General features: G+C 33.3%; 1 protein-coding gene across 8 annotated transcripts in view; it reads right to left on the reverse strand.

The window, feature by feature from the left end:
* Positions 1-1,862: 1,862 nt before the first annotated feature.
* The window catches only part of LOC100371539 (fibroblast growth factor receptor substrate 2-like), a 57,034-nt gene continuing 40,613 nt past the window's right edge, over positions 1,863-18,283 (reverse strand). For 5 of the 8 annotated variants that reach the window (XM_006823927.3, XM_078014332.2, XM_085506392.1 and 2 more), the window contains 3 exons: positions 12,782-13,052; positions 10,838-11,184; positions 1,863-5,893 (listed from right to left, as the gene is read on the reverse strand). In XM_006823927.3, coding sequence (XP_006823990.1) covers positions 5,243-5,893; positions 10,838-11,184; positions 12,782-13,028 — 1,245 coding nt within the window. In that variant the 5' untranslated portion in view covers positions 13,029-13,052 and the 3' untranslated portion in view covers positions 1,863-5,242. Of the gene's footprint in view, positions 5,894-10,837; positions 11,185-12,781; positions 13,053-13,954; positions 14,073-15,534; positions 15,666-15,690; positions 15,745-18,283 lie in introns of those variants that run through there. The other 3 variants (XM_085506395.1, XM_078014331.2, XM_085506393.1) reach the window with 3 other exon arrangements.

Genomic DNA, 18,283 nt, shown 5'->3' on the forward strand with positions numbered 1-18,283 from the left:
TGACCTCGGCAGATATCAAAAAGAATCCCAAGCTGGCCTCAGTTTTCTTCGCTATAAGAATTACCATCCCAAGTGGCTTTGGCTGATAGTTGGACATTGCATCTCAAAGTTGGCTTCATCTCCTTAATTTTATACAGTCTGATAACTTTTGATTGTGGTGAAAATGATTCATGTGTTTATTTTTCAAAATTATTATTCAGTTCATCCCCAAAATTGGTTGAAATAACAAAACCAAGTGAATTTGGGAAAGTATAAATGAGCAGCATGTCCACACTGTACATTATGCAAAATTAGTATATTGTAAAACCACTGTACATTATGCAAAATTAGCATATTGTAAAACCACTGTACATTATGCAAAATTAGCATAATGTAAAACCACTGTACATTATGCAAAATTAGCATATTGTAAAACCACTGTACATTATGCAAAATTAGCATATTGTAAAACCACTGTACATTATGCAAAATTAGCATATTGTAAAACCACTGTACATTATGCAAAATTAGCATATTGTAAATCCACTGTACATTATACAAAATTAGCATATTGTAAAACCACTGTACATTATGCAAAATTAGCATATTGTAAAACCACTGTACATTATGCAAAATTAGCATATTGTAAAACCACTGTACATTATGCAAAATTAGCATATTGTAAAACCACTGTACATTATGCAAAATTAGCATATTGTAAAACCACTATACATTAAGCAAAATTAGCATATTGTAAATCCACTGTACATTATGCAAAATTAGCATATTGTAAAACCACTGTACATTATGCAAAATTAGCATATTGTAAAACCACTGTACATTATGCAAAATTAGCATATTGTAAAACCACTGTACATTATGCAAAATTAGCATATAATATTGTAAAACCACTGTACATTATGCACAAATAGCATATTGTAAAACCACTGTACATTATGCAAAATTAGCATATTGTAAAACCACTGTACATTTTGCAAAATTGGCATATTGTAAAACCACTGTACATTATGCAAAATTAGCATATTGTAAAACCACTGTACATTATGCAAAATTAGCATATTGTAAAACCACTGTACATGTGCAATGATATAATCATTGTTGCTACAGTATTCATAGGGCGGAGCAAGTTGCACATCACGGTACCATGTACTTCTATGGGCTCTGAAATGCCGATTGAAGAGCTGGTGAAAGCTAAAGTTGAAAAAACAGCACAAACTTGACTGAAGTAATTATGAGCAATAAATGTATACATGTTGTACATGAAGGGGACAATTTTTTATCTGCCCTTGCTTTCACTGTGATGTATGCTTGGTGTTGAAAATATAGGATAGTATCACTTTCCAATTCACTTTTTACCTGGGGTGCCAACTGTTGTAGGTCTCATGCCACTAATCAACCAATGGCAATTTAAATGCCTTGTAAGAACCAATGAAATTTTTTAAATATTTTTTTTTCTCAGGTGCTCCCTGTTTGAGGGCGTAATCACCTGGGTCAAAGGTGACACCAACATGTGGTCTTTTGTTTACTACTTTGCGACTGTGTACCTGTGGGTTTATTCTGTATGTATTTGGATGTTCTAATCTTGGTGTTTTTCCAGTGATTTCTCTTGGTGCAATCCAAATACAGTAGGCGTCTTTTCCTGAGATTTGCAAGAGTTTGAGCTGGCCAACATGTTAGTTTTTTTCATATGGTTGATTACTGGCATGTTGATTTCCCATTTTTGAGCCATGTTTTCAACTTTCTTCATCATTTTCATATAGCAATATCGTCATATGTTAACATTGTTGTCTATGGAAATTCAATTAGTGGTATGAGCCCTGTAATGTAATCATAACACTTGAAACATTTACACAAATACAGAATTTTAAAATTTTTATAAGAAAACTTTTATTTACTATGAGCACACAGTTCAAGACAAATAAATAAGTGAGAAAATCCATGCACTCTATAAAAGTAAAATCCAGTGGATTTGTGAAAAATTGTGTAAAACATGTCTAGATTGTAGCAAACACAAGATGCATTAGTTCAACATAGTACAATGAAACGAGTGTAATCAATATCCAAGTAAATAGAACCAGTCCAAATCCAGTCTGATGTGGTATCAAAGTAAAATAAAACCAGTCCAATTCATTTATCATGAAAAGAACATCTAAAAAATAGTTGGCGAACAAGTTAATTTTAAAATTAATTAGTTATTTCATTAAACTGAATTCACAGACTAAATATTCTAAATTAAATATAAGTAAATAAATAAAATTGAATGTTCACCAGGGATTGGGATAATTCAGTTAAAATAATTCCTTCAGTTATTGAGTAGAATCTTAAGTATAAAAAAAAAAAACTTTATTTTTCACCCGGGATAATCCTGTAAACATGTGATACCAGCAGTTACTAAAAACAAGTAGCCTCTCGGCTGAGACAGCTCCGCTGTTAGCAATGCACATTTCAATTAAAGAACAGAAGATTAGAAAATGAACAATATGCATAGTATCAATGCTATGGGACTTGTTTTCAACAAGGATTCAAAAATATCATTTTTCACCATAAATGATTGTGGTTTTTAACAAGAAGTCGAAAATATCACTTTTTACCAAAAATGACAAAAATATTCACCAAAATTAGAGAATTGATGATATCATTAACAAAATGAACAAATCTGAGAGAGGTCCACATGTAGTACCTATATACATAATATCAAAGCAAATCGACTTGCGGTTTTTAACAAGAAGTTTAAAATATCACTTTTTACCAAAAATGACAAAAATATTCACCAAAATTAAAGAATTGAAGATATCATTACAAAATGAACAAATCTGAGAGGTCCACATGTAGTACCTATATATGTAATATCAAAGAAATTGGACTTGCAGTTTTTAACAAGAAGTTGAAAATATCACTTTTTACCAAAAATGACAAAAATATTCACCAAAATTAGAGAATTGAAGATATGATCATGAAATGAACAAATCTGAGAGAGGTCTACCCAAGGTACATATACACCAAGTATCAAGGCATTCAGGCTCGTAGTTTTCAAGAAGAAGTAAAAAAAGTAAAACATTGACACGGACGACGACGGACAATCACTCATATGATAAGCTCCGCTCGACAAAGTCGACAACGGAGCTAAAAAAACATTTTGACAAAAAAAAGGTTAATATTCTTTCCAAAATTGATGCATGCATGCTTTTATTTTGAAATTGTCATGTGGATTTTTCCTGAAAACTGTTTTTTAAAGAAACAAACTGTGATGCGCATATTTTTTATATGATGCATGTAGTGATCATGATGAATTACTAATATTTCAGGGCCTTGTTACACCAAAAATTTATAAACTTATAAAGGAGATAAACGCATGATAGGGGATGAAGATTCCATATGAATTTGCAAGACAAACAACAAAATTGTACATTTCATTTTGCACATGTCCATGTTTTTAATTGACATGTGCATATAACTTCTGCGGAATCTGATATTCATCGCATCACACCATGCATGAATACCCTTGTAAGTCTGTGTGTACAAACAATAGATTTTCAGCAAAAAAAAAAATGGCAGCTAAAAGAAAAATGTATTTTACATTCATGAACTGGTGTGGGTCAAACGACACGACAATAGTGAATAAAATTTTACAATGTACAATTTGAAAAAAGACAAATTACAGAAATGAGTTGTTAAGTACAAATTTACATTGTAAATAATTAGCTACACTATAAATAATGATACAAAATTCACTGTAAATTTTGAGTATAAAATATTTGCACAAGAATGCAGTGGTAAATTTCCAGAAACAGATTTGTATTGAAACAGCGCCCTCTATAGTAATAATTCAATACCAACTGAGGGCGCTATCACAGCCGGTTTAGGATTTAAAAAAAAATAATTAAAAACAGTTCTAGACAGAAAACATTAAAAATGTAGACATGCTCTGGAAATATTATTTATACAAGTTTTTAGAATGTATAGGAGTCTGGGAGTTTCAAATCAAACTTGATTCCCACTTTTGTTGAGCATTTTAATTTTTTCAATAATGAAATAATTATAATTCAGAATTAATTTCCAACTCAAAATACAGAATATTGATAATTTTTCAACGGAAACAAATATTTATTGGTGATAAATAGAATAGCAAAAAATTAATATAATTTGAAGGGATTAATTTGTCAATGAAATTTGGTGAACCCTCTCTACAATCCAGCCCACACCCCTATTTTCAAATGATGAGAAAACTTTTATAATTCATGAAGTATGTTGGTTTTACCAGGTAGTTAAGGGGACTAGAGAATTCCAGTTAAAACAGGTCTAAACCAGTTTAAACAGGTTAATCTAAAAATCTCGGGTAAGTTTATTACAGATAGCTATTTGTAGGGAGAAGCAGCACATTTTAACAATGAAATGTTATTTTGATTTTACGCAGAGAAAAGATTTCTACTTGAAATGCAAACCATGTGACTTCTTTATGATGAGAACATAGAAAATTAGAAAATGTCACTGGTAATCCGGATCGCGTGTGTTCATTTCCAAAATCAAAATTATCCAGCACTTTGAGGTAAAAAGTTGGAGATGTAATTGACATTACACATTTACTTTGAATACCATTATTTCCCTTAAAGATGTTGGAGCAACATTTTACCCTTTTTTTACGTTACTGTAGAATACTTTATTTTCGCTTGGAATTTATTTTCTCTGAAGGGATGATTCCGTGAAAATAAAATCCAGCGAATATACTTTTTTTCCTAAATTTCACATTAAACTCATCAAAAATCAGTGAAAATAAATTCCATACGAAACGCCCAAAAAGCCTTTTCAGTGAAAATTAATTCCAGCGAAAATAAAGTATTCCACAGTATTTTTTTTATAATGTGTTGATAATATGCATAATTTCCAAGTGACTTATTCAATATTTTTCAAAGATGATAACAATTATGCAAGTTTATTCTGTGAAAAACAAATTTGTGTTCAAAGAGTTAAAAGGTAGAGGTTGTCCAATGCTTCCAGTTGGATGTTAGACCTGTACATTGTTTAATTTCACAAAGTTCGAAAATGTGCTGCAAACTGCCCTTTAAATATGCGCCATTGGAAGGACCATTGATTTTGTCATTGCATGCCTCCACAGACATGTAACAGTGTGTCTGTAAAATGTTATAAATAATAAAACAAATCCCGCTTTCTAATACTGATAGCCGCCTTATTCCAGGAAATCCAAGGAAAATGTCAATCTTTCCAGGAAAAATTCACGATGTTTTTATATAGGATGATCAATGTGGCTGTTGTGTCGTGTTTTCCGCACTGATCCATCGTCATGGTCTACTTGTCCATTTTGTGATTTAATCAAAGCGTCAGTTTTATCAAAATCTATCATTGCATACATCACAGCTTTTTTATTCGGCGTTTCTGGTAACAGCGTTTTCGGAGTTCTTGGAGACGATCCAGGAGAGTTTGCCTCTGTCCTGGTGTCTAAATTCTCCAAGTCCAGCTGAATATAATTAACTTTCTTTTTAGGAGGCGGTTGAAGTACAATTTTGGAAATTCCATTTCCATTCCCGATTCCGGCAGCAACTTGATCCAGGTTGGCGTACGTATGATCAGTAATATTGGATGTTTGTAGTCCATTTTGAGGGCTTGTGTTGTGACTCGCAGACGTCACTCGGCTGAAACACTGAGGGGGTACTTCCCCCAGCATGTCCAGATTTGCATAGCAGTGATTGGGTGTAGTTGGTGATGCCCCAGCGGGTGAACTTGTCATAGACCCTTGGGTAAAGTTAATGAATTTACTCTCCTCAATTTTTGCGTCTTCATTAAGATCCAGTCTGGCATAATTCACATCAAGTCCTTTATTATGTTCGTTGTGTGACAATGATTTCTGGATGTTAATGTGGATATTAGATGGCATGACCTGAAAACAGAAATAATTCTATCAGATTTCACATCTTGGCATCATGCATTATCAGGGGGGGGGGGGGGCAAAATGGAAAATCAATGCATGGTTAATATGGCTGCACCATTATTTCAGCGGGGGTTAACAGTTATGGAAATTCAGTGCATAGATAGGGTTGCCCTATTATTTCAGCGGGGGGTGAAGGTTAACTGTAATGGAAATTCAGTGCATAGATAGATAGGGTTGCACTATTACTTTAGGAGGGGGAAATAGAAAAGAAAAATCAGTAGGCACTATTCATAGCCCTACAAATTGAAACCCCAACCCTACCCCAAATGTTGAAAGTACCTTGTCACCATAGTGTCGCGCACAGTGAGGATAATTTTTTTTTCTCAGCATGTTACTCATTTTCACACATTCCTAATGCATTGTATGATAGTACAGTGTAGCCTGTACTTTAGTTTACTTTATTTCTCCAAAAACTAAAAAGAAATTGCTTGTGCAAATATAATGTAACAAGTGAAAAAGCGCCCCAATATAATTTTCAAGATTGGTATCTACATGTATTGTATTTCAGGGCCAATGCAATGAAACGAACACACTAAGTCAGAGTTGTTAATGACTATTTACATACTGTGAGGTTAGCTACAAATTCAGAAAATTAAAATTGTTGTATTTTCTTTTTTTCACCTTTTTTTTTTATACCCGTGTCCTCCAAAATACCCCCTCCACGGGTTCATGTAAAATTTGTCAAAAGGTCTTGAGAAACAATCCGGACATCCCATACACCGAGTATGCATTAAAGCAATGATTGATAGGGGATTATTTTTCAAAACAACAGACAAGATTTGGATGAGATTTCCTATGAACTGCAGTAAGTCAAAACGCCCATGGTTTGAAGAAAGTGCACTACCATTTTAAGCTTAGTGAAATACATTGTATTCTAAACAGGTTGAATTGTGCAACTATTTTTACACAAATTCAGTCCATAGTAGAGTTCCTGTTCACACTGTTAAATAATTGATTTATGTCGAGATATGCGTTTTTTTTTTCTTCTCAGAAATCAAATCCAAGAAAGATAACTGTTGTTTCCCGTCCTCCTAGAAAATCAAATCCAAGATGGCTAACTGTTGTTTCCCTCCTCCCAGAAAATCAAATCCAAGATGGCTAACTGTTGTTTCCCTCCTCCTAGAAAATCAAATCCAAGATGGCTAACTGTTGTTTCCTTCCTCCTAGAAAATCAAATCTAAGATGGCTAACTGTTGTTTCCCCCTCCTAGAAAATCAAATCCAAGATGGCTAACTGTTGTTTCCCTCCTCCTAGAAAATCAAATCCAAGATAGCTAACTGTTGTTTCCCCTTCTCCTAGAAAATCAAATCCAAGATGGCTAACTGTTGTTTCCCTCCTCCTAGAAAATCAAATCCAAGATGGCTAACTGTTGTTTCCCCCTCCTAGAAAATCAAATCCAAGATGGCTAACTGTTGTTTCCCCTTCTCCCAGAAAATCAAATCCAAGATAGCTAACTGTTGTTTCCCTCCTCCCAGAAAATCAAATCCAAGATGGCTAACTGTTGTTTCCCTCCTCCTAGAAAATCAAATCCAAGATAGCTAACTGTTGTTTCCCTCCTCCTAGAAAATCAAATCCAAGATAGCTAACTGTTGTTTCCCTCCTCCCAGAAAATCAAATCCAAGATGGCTAACTGTTGTTTCCCTCCTCCCAGAAAATCAAATCCAAGATGGCTAACTGTTGTTTCCCTCCTCCCAGAAAATCAAATCCAAGATGGCTAACTGTTATTCTCCCCCTCCTAGAATATCAAATCAAAAATGGCTAACTGTTGTTTCCCTCCTCTTAGATGGCCAACTGTTGTTTTCTCCCCAGAAATCAAGTCAAAAATAGCTAACTGTTTTTCTCCCAGAAATAAAATCCAAGATGGTCAACTGCTGTTTTTTCATACTCAGCGTTGATTGATCTGACATTTACGTGGTCACTGAATTCTGACAGTCTTTTTCAAGGAATTACATCTAAAAATGGCCAACTGCTGCCAAAAATGTGCTTTAACATCAATCAAAAATAGGCATTACATGCAACGAGTTCAGAGTACAACAACCGTCATGGTCGATGACCTAGATAATAAATGAGTCTTCTACACTCTAGAACCACCAGACATGTTCCCGCCAAAAGCTGGACGCTAATTTGGTTAAGTCTTTGTAATTTTCAACAAGTTGGACTTCAATTTTGGACCAAACAACTAGAATTTGATATTATTAATAAGCTTTGAGTAAAAGCTCTAAAGAGTTGTTCAAATGTTACCCATTAGAAATCATTGAGAGGGGTAAATTGGGTAGAAATCAGAGGAGGGGGGTATGCAGCTGTCATGCAAATGCTTGTATTTTATTTTATCTTCACTCAAAACAATTTCAATTTCTTTCACAATATCCTCGATGTCCTCTTTAGTTTTCAGTTTTTTTGGAAAAATTAAAAAATGGTTCACAAAACTTGGGAGATGTTCTGCAAAATTACAAATGATGTAGGATGAATAATATTAAATCTTTGTTCATTTCAGATTGGTTTGAAGGAGAAGAGGCAATATCTATGTTGTAACAGGGATGTCCTATTTTATTTATTTATTTATTTATTTTCTTTGCTTCTTGGCTGTATTAAAGTTACAGGTCAAAGGTCACATTATGACTGTGCACACACTCACTGTGGGGCCCCATACATGGAACATACAAGGGGTTGATCATTTGAAATCATGGAGGGTGGCTGAAAGATTTGTTAAACAAACAAAAATTGGCAAGCTGGACACTGAAAAAACATGCATGCAAGGTGTCGCTAAAAAAAATATTGATACAATCAAGAAAATGAAAACATACAGATAAGACATTGTGAAATTGCAGTCGTCACATTCTTTCAGCCACCCCCTCCCAATATTTAAAGTGATTGACCCCTAGACTAGATCAAATGGGTAATGTATATTTGTATCTAAATCTCAATGGCCATAACGACTATCAAAATTTAACGAATTACTTTTCTGGGCAGTAGTACTATTTTCTTTATGGAATTTTTGCATTGAATTTTTTTTTTTTTTTTTGATTCTTGATTCAGAAGGGGTCATCACCTGCGCAAGAGAAGATAACAACGCATGCTAAAAATGCAAAGGCTCATGGGTAGACACTTGTTTGTAAACAATGACACGCTATGGCTATCTGATGTATGTTCCAAAAAAAAAATCAATTTTGAAGCAAATACTTGATATAATTTGATATATCTCACTGTTATTGACTAAAAGTTTTTAAACCATAATTACAATTTTCCAAGGAAATCAAGAAAGAGTTCAGGAAAAATTATAGAAACAAGTAATGTTTGAGAGGGGTCCATTATGTCATAAATTCCAGTCTGATTGTCCAATCACAGATTCAGATAATGTTATTTGATATGCATTGATCCAATCACAGGCAAGATAAAATCACCTGATCTGCAATGGTTCAATCACAGACAAGATAAAATCACCTGATCTGCAATGGTCCAATCACAGACAAGAGAAAGTCACCTGATCTGAAAAGTGTTAGTATTCGGTAAGCCAAGCAAAATGTTGCTACAACTGTTTATGTCATTACTTATTTTAAAAATAAAATGTGAAATCTCAAATATTCTTAAAACAAATTTTATTGAAACAAAAATTAAAAATTCATAAATCAATCATGCAAAATTAGAAACTTAAAAATTTTAAATATTTGGCATGTACCAAAAACACTGCTCCACTGACGCATTCTGAAACATTTTTACTAGTCATGTGATATCTACTAGGTATAATACAACATACGCTTAGCTTTATTTTACAGAACATTTTTCTTCATAAATGATCATTTTAGATTTTATATGTTATATTTTCAGTTAGCTTTGTATCTGAACTTTATTAAAAAAATCTTATTTTTTTTTTTTTTTTATAATTTCTCTGGATGAGTCATTCATCTTTAACTTTCTTCTCACTTGTTTGTTAGTTTGTTTGTGCGTGTCTACTATTACCGTACACCTCTTGCTATAGCAAAGTTTATGGATTCAGGTCTCATACCACTAATTAGTTTTTAATGTTATTGTTCAAGTGAATTTCTCTAAAATGTTTTAGTTTGCTGAAACCACATGTTCGCCGGCTCAAACTCAGATTAGTTTGGTTTTCTACTTTCAATATTCTCAGAAAAGCAGCCAGTTTTGTTGTATCTAATCGTTCCCCAGATCACTGGTACTTGTCAATAATAACAAAGTCTCCTACACGAGTTATGTATTTGATGTATTTGAAGTATGCCCTCTTACTTCTCTTCTTTTTTTTAAAAAAAACATTGGGGAAAAAGCCTATTTGCCAACAACCATATGATTTGTGGCATGAGACATTATAAATCAGTGATTAGTAAATAACACCTCAACTAAGAACTGTACCCAGGAAAGAAAGTGAAAGTGGCTCTCATTTAGACTCGACTATTTTCACTGGAAGAAATTGTTGACGATTTAGGGTAATCTATCAAGATTTAATTTCCTGAAATGACTATCAGCTTAAAAAAAAGTGATTTTACAAGAAACTTATTCGGTTGAAATATAGGTAATATAAGTCAGTATACATTTAGTGTGAAGTATGAGAGACAGAGCACAGTAAAACACTACAACATTGACACTACCGCAAAGAATATACATAAATTACATGTTTTCTCACACATGTACTATAAATAAATTTTAATGTAAATAAAATAAAATAAAGTAAAAGAAAAGAAAGAAATTGGTGCTCATATACTAGGATGTGCTAAGGTCATGAACTCAGGTTACATACAGGTTTTGGTACGTTACATAAATTAAATATATCATTGCATAGAAATAATTATTAAAAAAAAAGTTTCTTTCAAACTTAGAAAAAGTTGTTGGCAGTGCAATATGGAACCACTACGACTGTTGTGTTTCACTCTCTGTACCCACCTCCTCGTTAGCTAACGACCCTGGCGAATTTACGTAATTATGCATATCTGGAGATGTGGGCGATGTCGGACTACTTGGTGTTCTCGGCGTGGCACTTCCAGGGGGTGTATTATCTAGAACCATACTCCCATTCACGTAATGAGGACTTGAAGATCGTGCCCCGCCCGTAGATGATATGGAACCGCTAGAATGTTCACGTATTATTCCGTTGGCTCCTGTAAGTGAACTTGAGCGGCTTGCTGCCTGATGTTGGCTCCCTGTGTCATCAGCCTGGCCTTGTTTCTCAACATTGTCCTGCACGAGGTTGAATAACTGTTCAGCTCTCTTACACTTGAATGCATATATACCTAGAATAACAATATCAACAAAATAATTTAGTTTTCAACTCACTGAGATGAAATTGATGCATATTACAGGATTGGCAGTACTACAAGAGCAGTAACGAAAGGGTAAGTTTCTACTTTGTATTATTATATACAGAACACATCCCACTGCCTGATTATTGCGATCATCAGGAAAAAATGATGAAATCAGTTACTATGGCAACAAGTTATGAAATAGTGGAAGCACTGAAGGTCATGGGTCTAATCACCAAATCAAACATAAAAGCAACATTGCTTTATTTTAGAAAACACTTCTAAATTTGTTTTAAGCGAGAGGGTCGTCACCTGCGCACACGCGGGAATTGAGTCCCAAGCAATGATAACAACACACTCTAAAACGCAAAGGCTCATGGGTATATGCTTGTTTGTAAACAATGACAGGCTATGGCCATATGACTCATGCGCAAGTGACGACTCCCCCGCTTTAAACCCTTGTTATTCTTATGGAGAGAGGATCAGTGAAAGGTATTCTACAGGTTATAACATATTGAGAATGAAACTATCACTATTTTATATTTGTTTTTAGTTTTGTTCGATATGGGTCTCAGGTGATTTATACAACATCTGAAACGCTTTAATAACTGTTTCCATCACTATCGTCATCGACAGGTGGAATCTGCTAAATTAAATCTAAGTAACGATGCAAAATTACAATAGAACGCATTGTGTCAGTAGAAAATTCAGGAAATTAGACCAAGTGAATATAATCAAAATAACCACATAGCGAAATTATTGCTTATCAAGTGCTGTTCTCACTTAGAGGAACATCCAACGACTGGTTATCTCTAAGCTAAGAAAGAAAATAACAGTTGATTCATCGTTCTTGTGATGCCATATTTTGGGCATCAGTACTTATGATGTCATCATTGTTTGGGCATCAGTACTTATGATGTCATCATTGTTTGTGTATCAGTACTTATGATGTCATTGTTGTCTCATCATGCTCAGATACAAAACTTGAATTAGATATATTTAAATCGTCCATTTTCCATTCACTGCATGCGAGGACAAACGTCCCATGGTATTCGACAAATGCGAAAATATTTTGGGAGATATTTTCATGCTTAATAATGTTCTGTACACATTTGATGATGGTCAATTTCAAATGCAATATTCCCACGTCAAAGATTGGCCTTTCGATGAGAGCTTGTAAATAAAGAAATTTGAGTTAAATTTTTGTGACAGATGTTCGGTGCGCGTCTTTCATGCAACTCGCAAGATCAGTTGAACAGAAAATCACTTATTTACTTCACCAGGATAGGTGAAAGGTCAATTCATTTTGGCTTTCTACGACTTCCCAATGACATACTTTGAGCTCTGCTTGGAGGCTGACAGAAAGAATCTATTTTCTCATTAGGGACTGACCAATAAGAAGGTTGTGCAATTTTTATTTTCATGATAATGTTGCTGTGATTTGTTTTTTAGTTTTTTTATTATCAAGTGTGCGCAGGTACTTTTCCTGTCAACCACTTTTTTTTATTTATAGTCTCTATTAAAGTCAAAACCCCTGACTATTTTACAGTGATACTTAGACACAATTAAAACTATATTTTTATTTTACCAGGACCAGTTGGACATCTTCTTCCACTTTCAAAAGAAAATAGTTCGGCATCAAATCCATAGCGTCGTAGACATCTTAATGGCCACCTCACAGGATCTTTGCCTTTTTGATATAAAATTAAATCAGCTAGTCCAACTTCAATTGTACCACTGCCAAGTTCTCTTCCATCGTCATCTACATTCTTTACTTTAAACATTGATGGATTGAAATCTTTATCCAGTTCTCCCTGTACACATTGATTACCCATTCTGGCACAGAAATTTACTTAAATCTGAAGAGAAGAGAAAAAAAAAATTGAGCAACACTTAGCCTTAACATTTATACCCCTTATCTTGTAAAATCATTTTTAATATTAGTTAAAAGTATGTGAATTTTGTTGGTTCACTGTCAATCTGTTTTTTGATGGTATTCCCATAATAGTACAAGTTGTTAAAGAAAGGCGTTTTCTTATTAGTGTGTATCATTTATGCATATAATTACATATCTCATATACTTTGATATCATTTAATTATACATGGTATTCCCAGATTAACACCGGTTGTTAATGGCACATATATACAACATTAGATTCTCAACTGCGATGAAAAGACAGGTTCCTTCCACTCAATGCGAAAGCCAATCATCGCGAAGCTACTTTTTGGGAAAAAAAGAAACAGTAAAATAATGTGCATAAAATGCCATCTTAGCAGCGATTTCCATAGACCACAATGAAAGCACATTTCCACATTAAAAAACCTACTGAAAATATTGTCAACTTCTAGACATCAAAAAGTACCTTGAAGACACTGAGTATATATTCTTTTTTCACTGAGCAAAATTTTGAGATATATTCTTGCTATAGGAAATAATTGTAAAATGCCCTAAAACAGAAAAAACATGTTCAGAGAAAAGACAGTGCTGAGTTCAGTGACTTGTACCATTCATAGAATAATGTCATTAGATTTTAGAGTTTTGAATCAATACGGTACCAAATTTGGAGAGAAGGTTGTACCGAGTTAAGTACTGTTTGTTGAGTAACACTGTAAAATTTTGAGTTTTAAATCAATATTACCATGTGCGGAACCATAGACAACACTGTCGTAGATGTATAGCACTGATCATAGTAATGTACCATACATACATGTATATGTAAAATAACACTGTAAAATTTTGAGTTTTAAATCAATACGTTACCACATTTGAAGAGAAGAAGGCACTGAGTCAGAAATATATTATCCCATATGTAGAGTAAAACCATTAAATTTGGAGTTTTGTATCAAAACATTAACATATTCAGAGAAAAGACCTGATCAGTGCGTCAGGTGCACAGTACTGTTCACAGAGTAACATCATTAAGACGACTTCTGGGGCTGTATTATCCACGTATCCATGACCTTTCCACAAAAGGCCAGGAGACATCAGATACTCCTATTTATATAGGGAATACTATCCACCAAGGGCAACTCATTTTATTAATCTTCAAATGTCAAAACTGTAATACACTGTAGTCGTCGTCATCAGAGTGAAAATACGTCTATTACGTTATACATCTATTTCTCTTTAGAATAATAGTCGATGACATTTATGAATAGAACGCATGTAGCTTTAAGAGCCATACCGCATAACTCACTCAAAGAAAAACTTTATATTTGTGTATGACTGCGCGTCAGAGTGAATGACCTACTTGATTTGCTATCAGTATTTGACTGAATTTGTATGAACAATACAAAGTTTATGTAATTTGCAAAACAAGAACAAGTTTTGTGAACATATTTAATATTAATTGATTTACTAGTATAGTGAAAATACTACATGTATAAGCAAATCAGTTCAACTTTAATTCTACAATTTTTAAGAGTCGGTGAGAACCATGACATTTTTCTGGCTCCTACAAAACAAAGTGAAAGCAACTTTCACAAAATTTCATTTTCATAAATGCCATAAAATCATTAAATCTTGAACATTTCTAGCAGCGAAAATTAAACAAAGTTCCAAATTAAGAAGAAAGTACTAATTACCGTAGTATTGTACAATGGATAATGGTATTCCTCAAATATTTAAAAATGTTAGCAGCGTTTTTTTTTTTTTAAATACAGGACAATTATTATTTTGTTAAAAGCTGGAAAATTTTATGAAGAATAAAGTTGATTTAATATCTCTTTGTAAGCATATATAATGAAATGCAATGCAGTAAAGCAGGGATATAGTTTTCTATTTGTTTACACTTAGTAGGGTATCTGTACTGGATATGGCACATAAAAATATACACCACACCCTGAAATCAATCCTCACAACACGCTGGGTAAACCCCTTCACCAACATAGTAACTTGTGTCCTCTCGCAATATAGTTCCGAATCATGTGCAGTAAAACATGCTTTTTAACTGGTATATTATTTCTTGACAATTTAATGGGCTACAAGTATTATTGGGGAAAATTAATTATAACGCAATTCTGACATTTAGATTTCTGATATATTCAGCTAAAATAATATATTCAGAATTTATCAAAATTCCCTAAAATATCACACGTACATTCCAAAATATTTGTTTTCATAATAATTTCCATGTTTGAAACAAAATGTGTATAAAAACTTTTGAAAGCCATACAATTGTAACTCATTCCGTTAGTTCCAAAATTACAATTAAAATTAATCAAGTTCATAGAAATGTTGGAGGGATAAAATCCAATGAAAAAAAAAAAGGTTAAAAATTGGTGAAAGAAAGGAAAGTATTTGTAGCTTATACATGAGTAGTAAGTCTATGAGTTACTTACTATTAATCAGGAACAATGAAAGGGGAATTGGCTGCACTCATGCTCCGATTCAGACTGATGTACTCAGGCTTGTACACACTAAGAGAACATATTTGATTCAATGAAAATCCTAGGAAATGACTATTTTAGGAAATGAATTGTATACATATATATTACCCATGGCTGTCCATCCTTAGAATTAATTATGTTACTCATGCGATGTCATATCCTGTATTGTCACATGTCTGTGTTGGAGTCTCTGAGCCGAATATGTGACGTACATATCCTAGAAGACACCATGCAGTAGGCGGGCTTACACAGACTTGTTTACCGGATGCCAGCCACCATGTGACATTCTGTGTGTGTTCAGCTTCACTTTAAATGTTCACATGGAATTGAACACAAACGAACATAATACTGGCCACATTATCTAATCAGTATCTTTTTCTAATTAAAAACAATTTTAGCTAAATTTTATTGTTATTATTTGGGGGGGGGGGGGATAGTGAAGCTTTTTCTAAAAAAAAAGTTTTTTCGACTAATTATTGAAAATTAACAAATATTTTTGTTTAATTTTATTGATTGTGAACCTGATTAAAATATGATGTACAAAAAGCTCTGGTTGAATTCAATCTGTGATCACAGGTTTATGATTGCCAGTGTACATGCCTCTAACTACATCTGATCAACTACCTATTCAAATCATGTGCTGGCAACTCTAATCTGACAGGATTTGTCAACAAATTAAAGCATGCCTTACTAAAACAGGCTGTGTTATATAGTAAGCAGTCTGTAACAGAGGCCTTGATTGGTGGATCCGGAGAAACTAGAACATGATTTACAAAGGTAGTTGTGACCATATTAAAATATTCCCTACATCAGATTTTACTCTGATCAACTGATTGATCGATTGACTGCATAATAAGAAATAATTATATATTCAAAACATTTCAAAACAGAATGCACCTTATATGCAAACAACAGAGACATTCTAAATACAACAGCCAAATCCTGTATCGATGGATTCCAAGATATGACAAACTATAAAAAATGTATACAAAAATGTTATAAAAACACTCCGCTAATCAAAGAAACCTTTAAGTACATTGAACAGTGTTACAACATAAGGAATACATATGCCATATTCTTACATATTGTAAATTATCTCACCTTTGCTATTCACGGATAGTTTTATGATTGCTCAACTATGCAAAAACTTTATTGACTCGTTAACCAAAAAAAGAAATTTACATTATCTTTATGGTATTAATAAAGAATTCTATTCTATTCTATCAGTACTGACCTATCACCAATAAACGTGTTTTACTTTAAGCTAAACAGGTTTTTTAGTTTGACATAACAGTTTGTAATAATAATATATTGTAATTAGGTAAACAATTGTTGTGAATATTAAATGCATAAAAACATGAAAGTTCTTTAGGATTAATATTTACTAAATGTTTATTTACACCGTCGAATTAGTAATGGGGTACAACTATTTTCACTGACATTTAATTTCTCTATTTTGAGCAATTTCACTGGGTTTGTGTTCACAAACTTGGCAGTGAAACAATGAGTTTGATAGTTATTCACATGAATTATTAATTTAGTGATTTTACTTGAATGAAAATAGCAAAATTAAAAACAGTAAATAATTAATACGTTTATAGAATCAGGATGTTAACTTGATATGAGATCCTGAATGAAAGTACACCATGGGGTATATGTATGGGTAGATACAAGCTTTACAAACCACCCACTGGTTGGAAAGACGCTGATAGAATGAAGTGTATTGCTTGCCCAGGGCAGACACGACATATATGTCATGAATCCTGTGGTCACAGGGTAACAATATAACAATGAGAAGGAAAATCAACTGTTATCGAGCTCTTTCCCATTGACGTACATCTTAAAATATATTTCATAACTCACTATTGGAAATACTGTTACAGAAATTACAGACATAATTTTGTATCTCATTTTGATGATAATTAATGCTTACAGTTTTAAGACGTAGATTAAAAGGTCATCACATTAAGCACAGGTATTTTAGAATTCATGCAACACTGTGCCAAAATTACCTTAATTTGTGGTACCAAATTTTGTTACTAATGGAGCATATACCACTATGAATGCCATCATAGTCATTAGAATATCGCTCTATGAATGCCATCATAGTCATTAGAATATCGCTCTATGAATGCCATCATAGTCATTAGAATATCGCTCTATAAATGCCATCATAGTCATTAGAATATCGCTCTATGAATGCCATCATAGTCATTAGAATACCGCTCTATGAATGCCATCATAGTCATTAGAATATTGCTTTGTGAATGCCATCAATTTTCCTTCCAAATTCAACTGCTGGGGCAGCATTTTGGAGTCAAAGCTACTTATAAGACTGTGGCCGATTGGTTAGCCAACAATAACATCAACAGTTTGACCAATCAGAGAGCAGCTTGTTACCGGTAGTTGACAGGTTTTTTTAACATATCAAATTCTGCCTTGTATATATACTTTGACTCAAACTCATTTTGCACATTTCAAAAACAATTCTACAAAGGCAGAACGACAGAAAAAATAAATAAATATAAAAGTCAAATGATTAGATGATCTGTATTCAACTTGTCAACAAAAAACAGAAAATGTTAAATGTTGCAATTAAATGCATTTACAGATAGCCAAATTAGAGGGGAAGAGGGAAAGAGGGTACCCAGAAACAAATAATAGCAAAGTCCCACAGTAAATATTAAATCACCAGTATAAA

The sequence above is a fragment of the Saccoglossus kowalevskii genome, chromosome 12 (assembly GCF_978046115.1).
Source record: "Saccoglossus kowalevskii chromosome 12, keSacKowa6.1, whole genome shotgun sequence".
Classification (NCBI taxonomy): domain Eukaryota; kingdom Metazoa; phylum Hemichordata; class Enteropneusta; family Harrimaniidae; genus Saccoglossus; species Saccoglossus kowalevskii.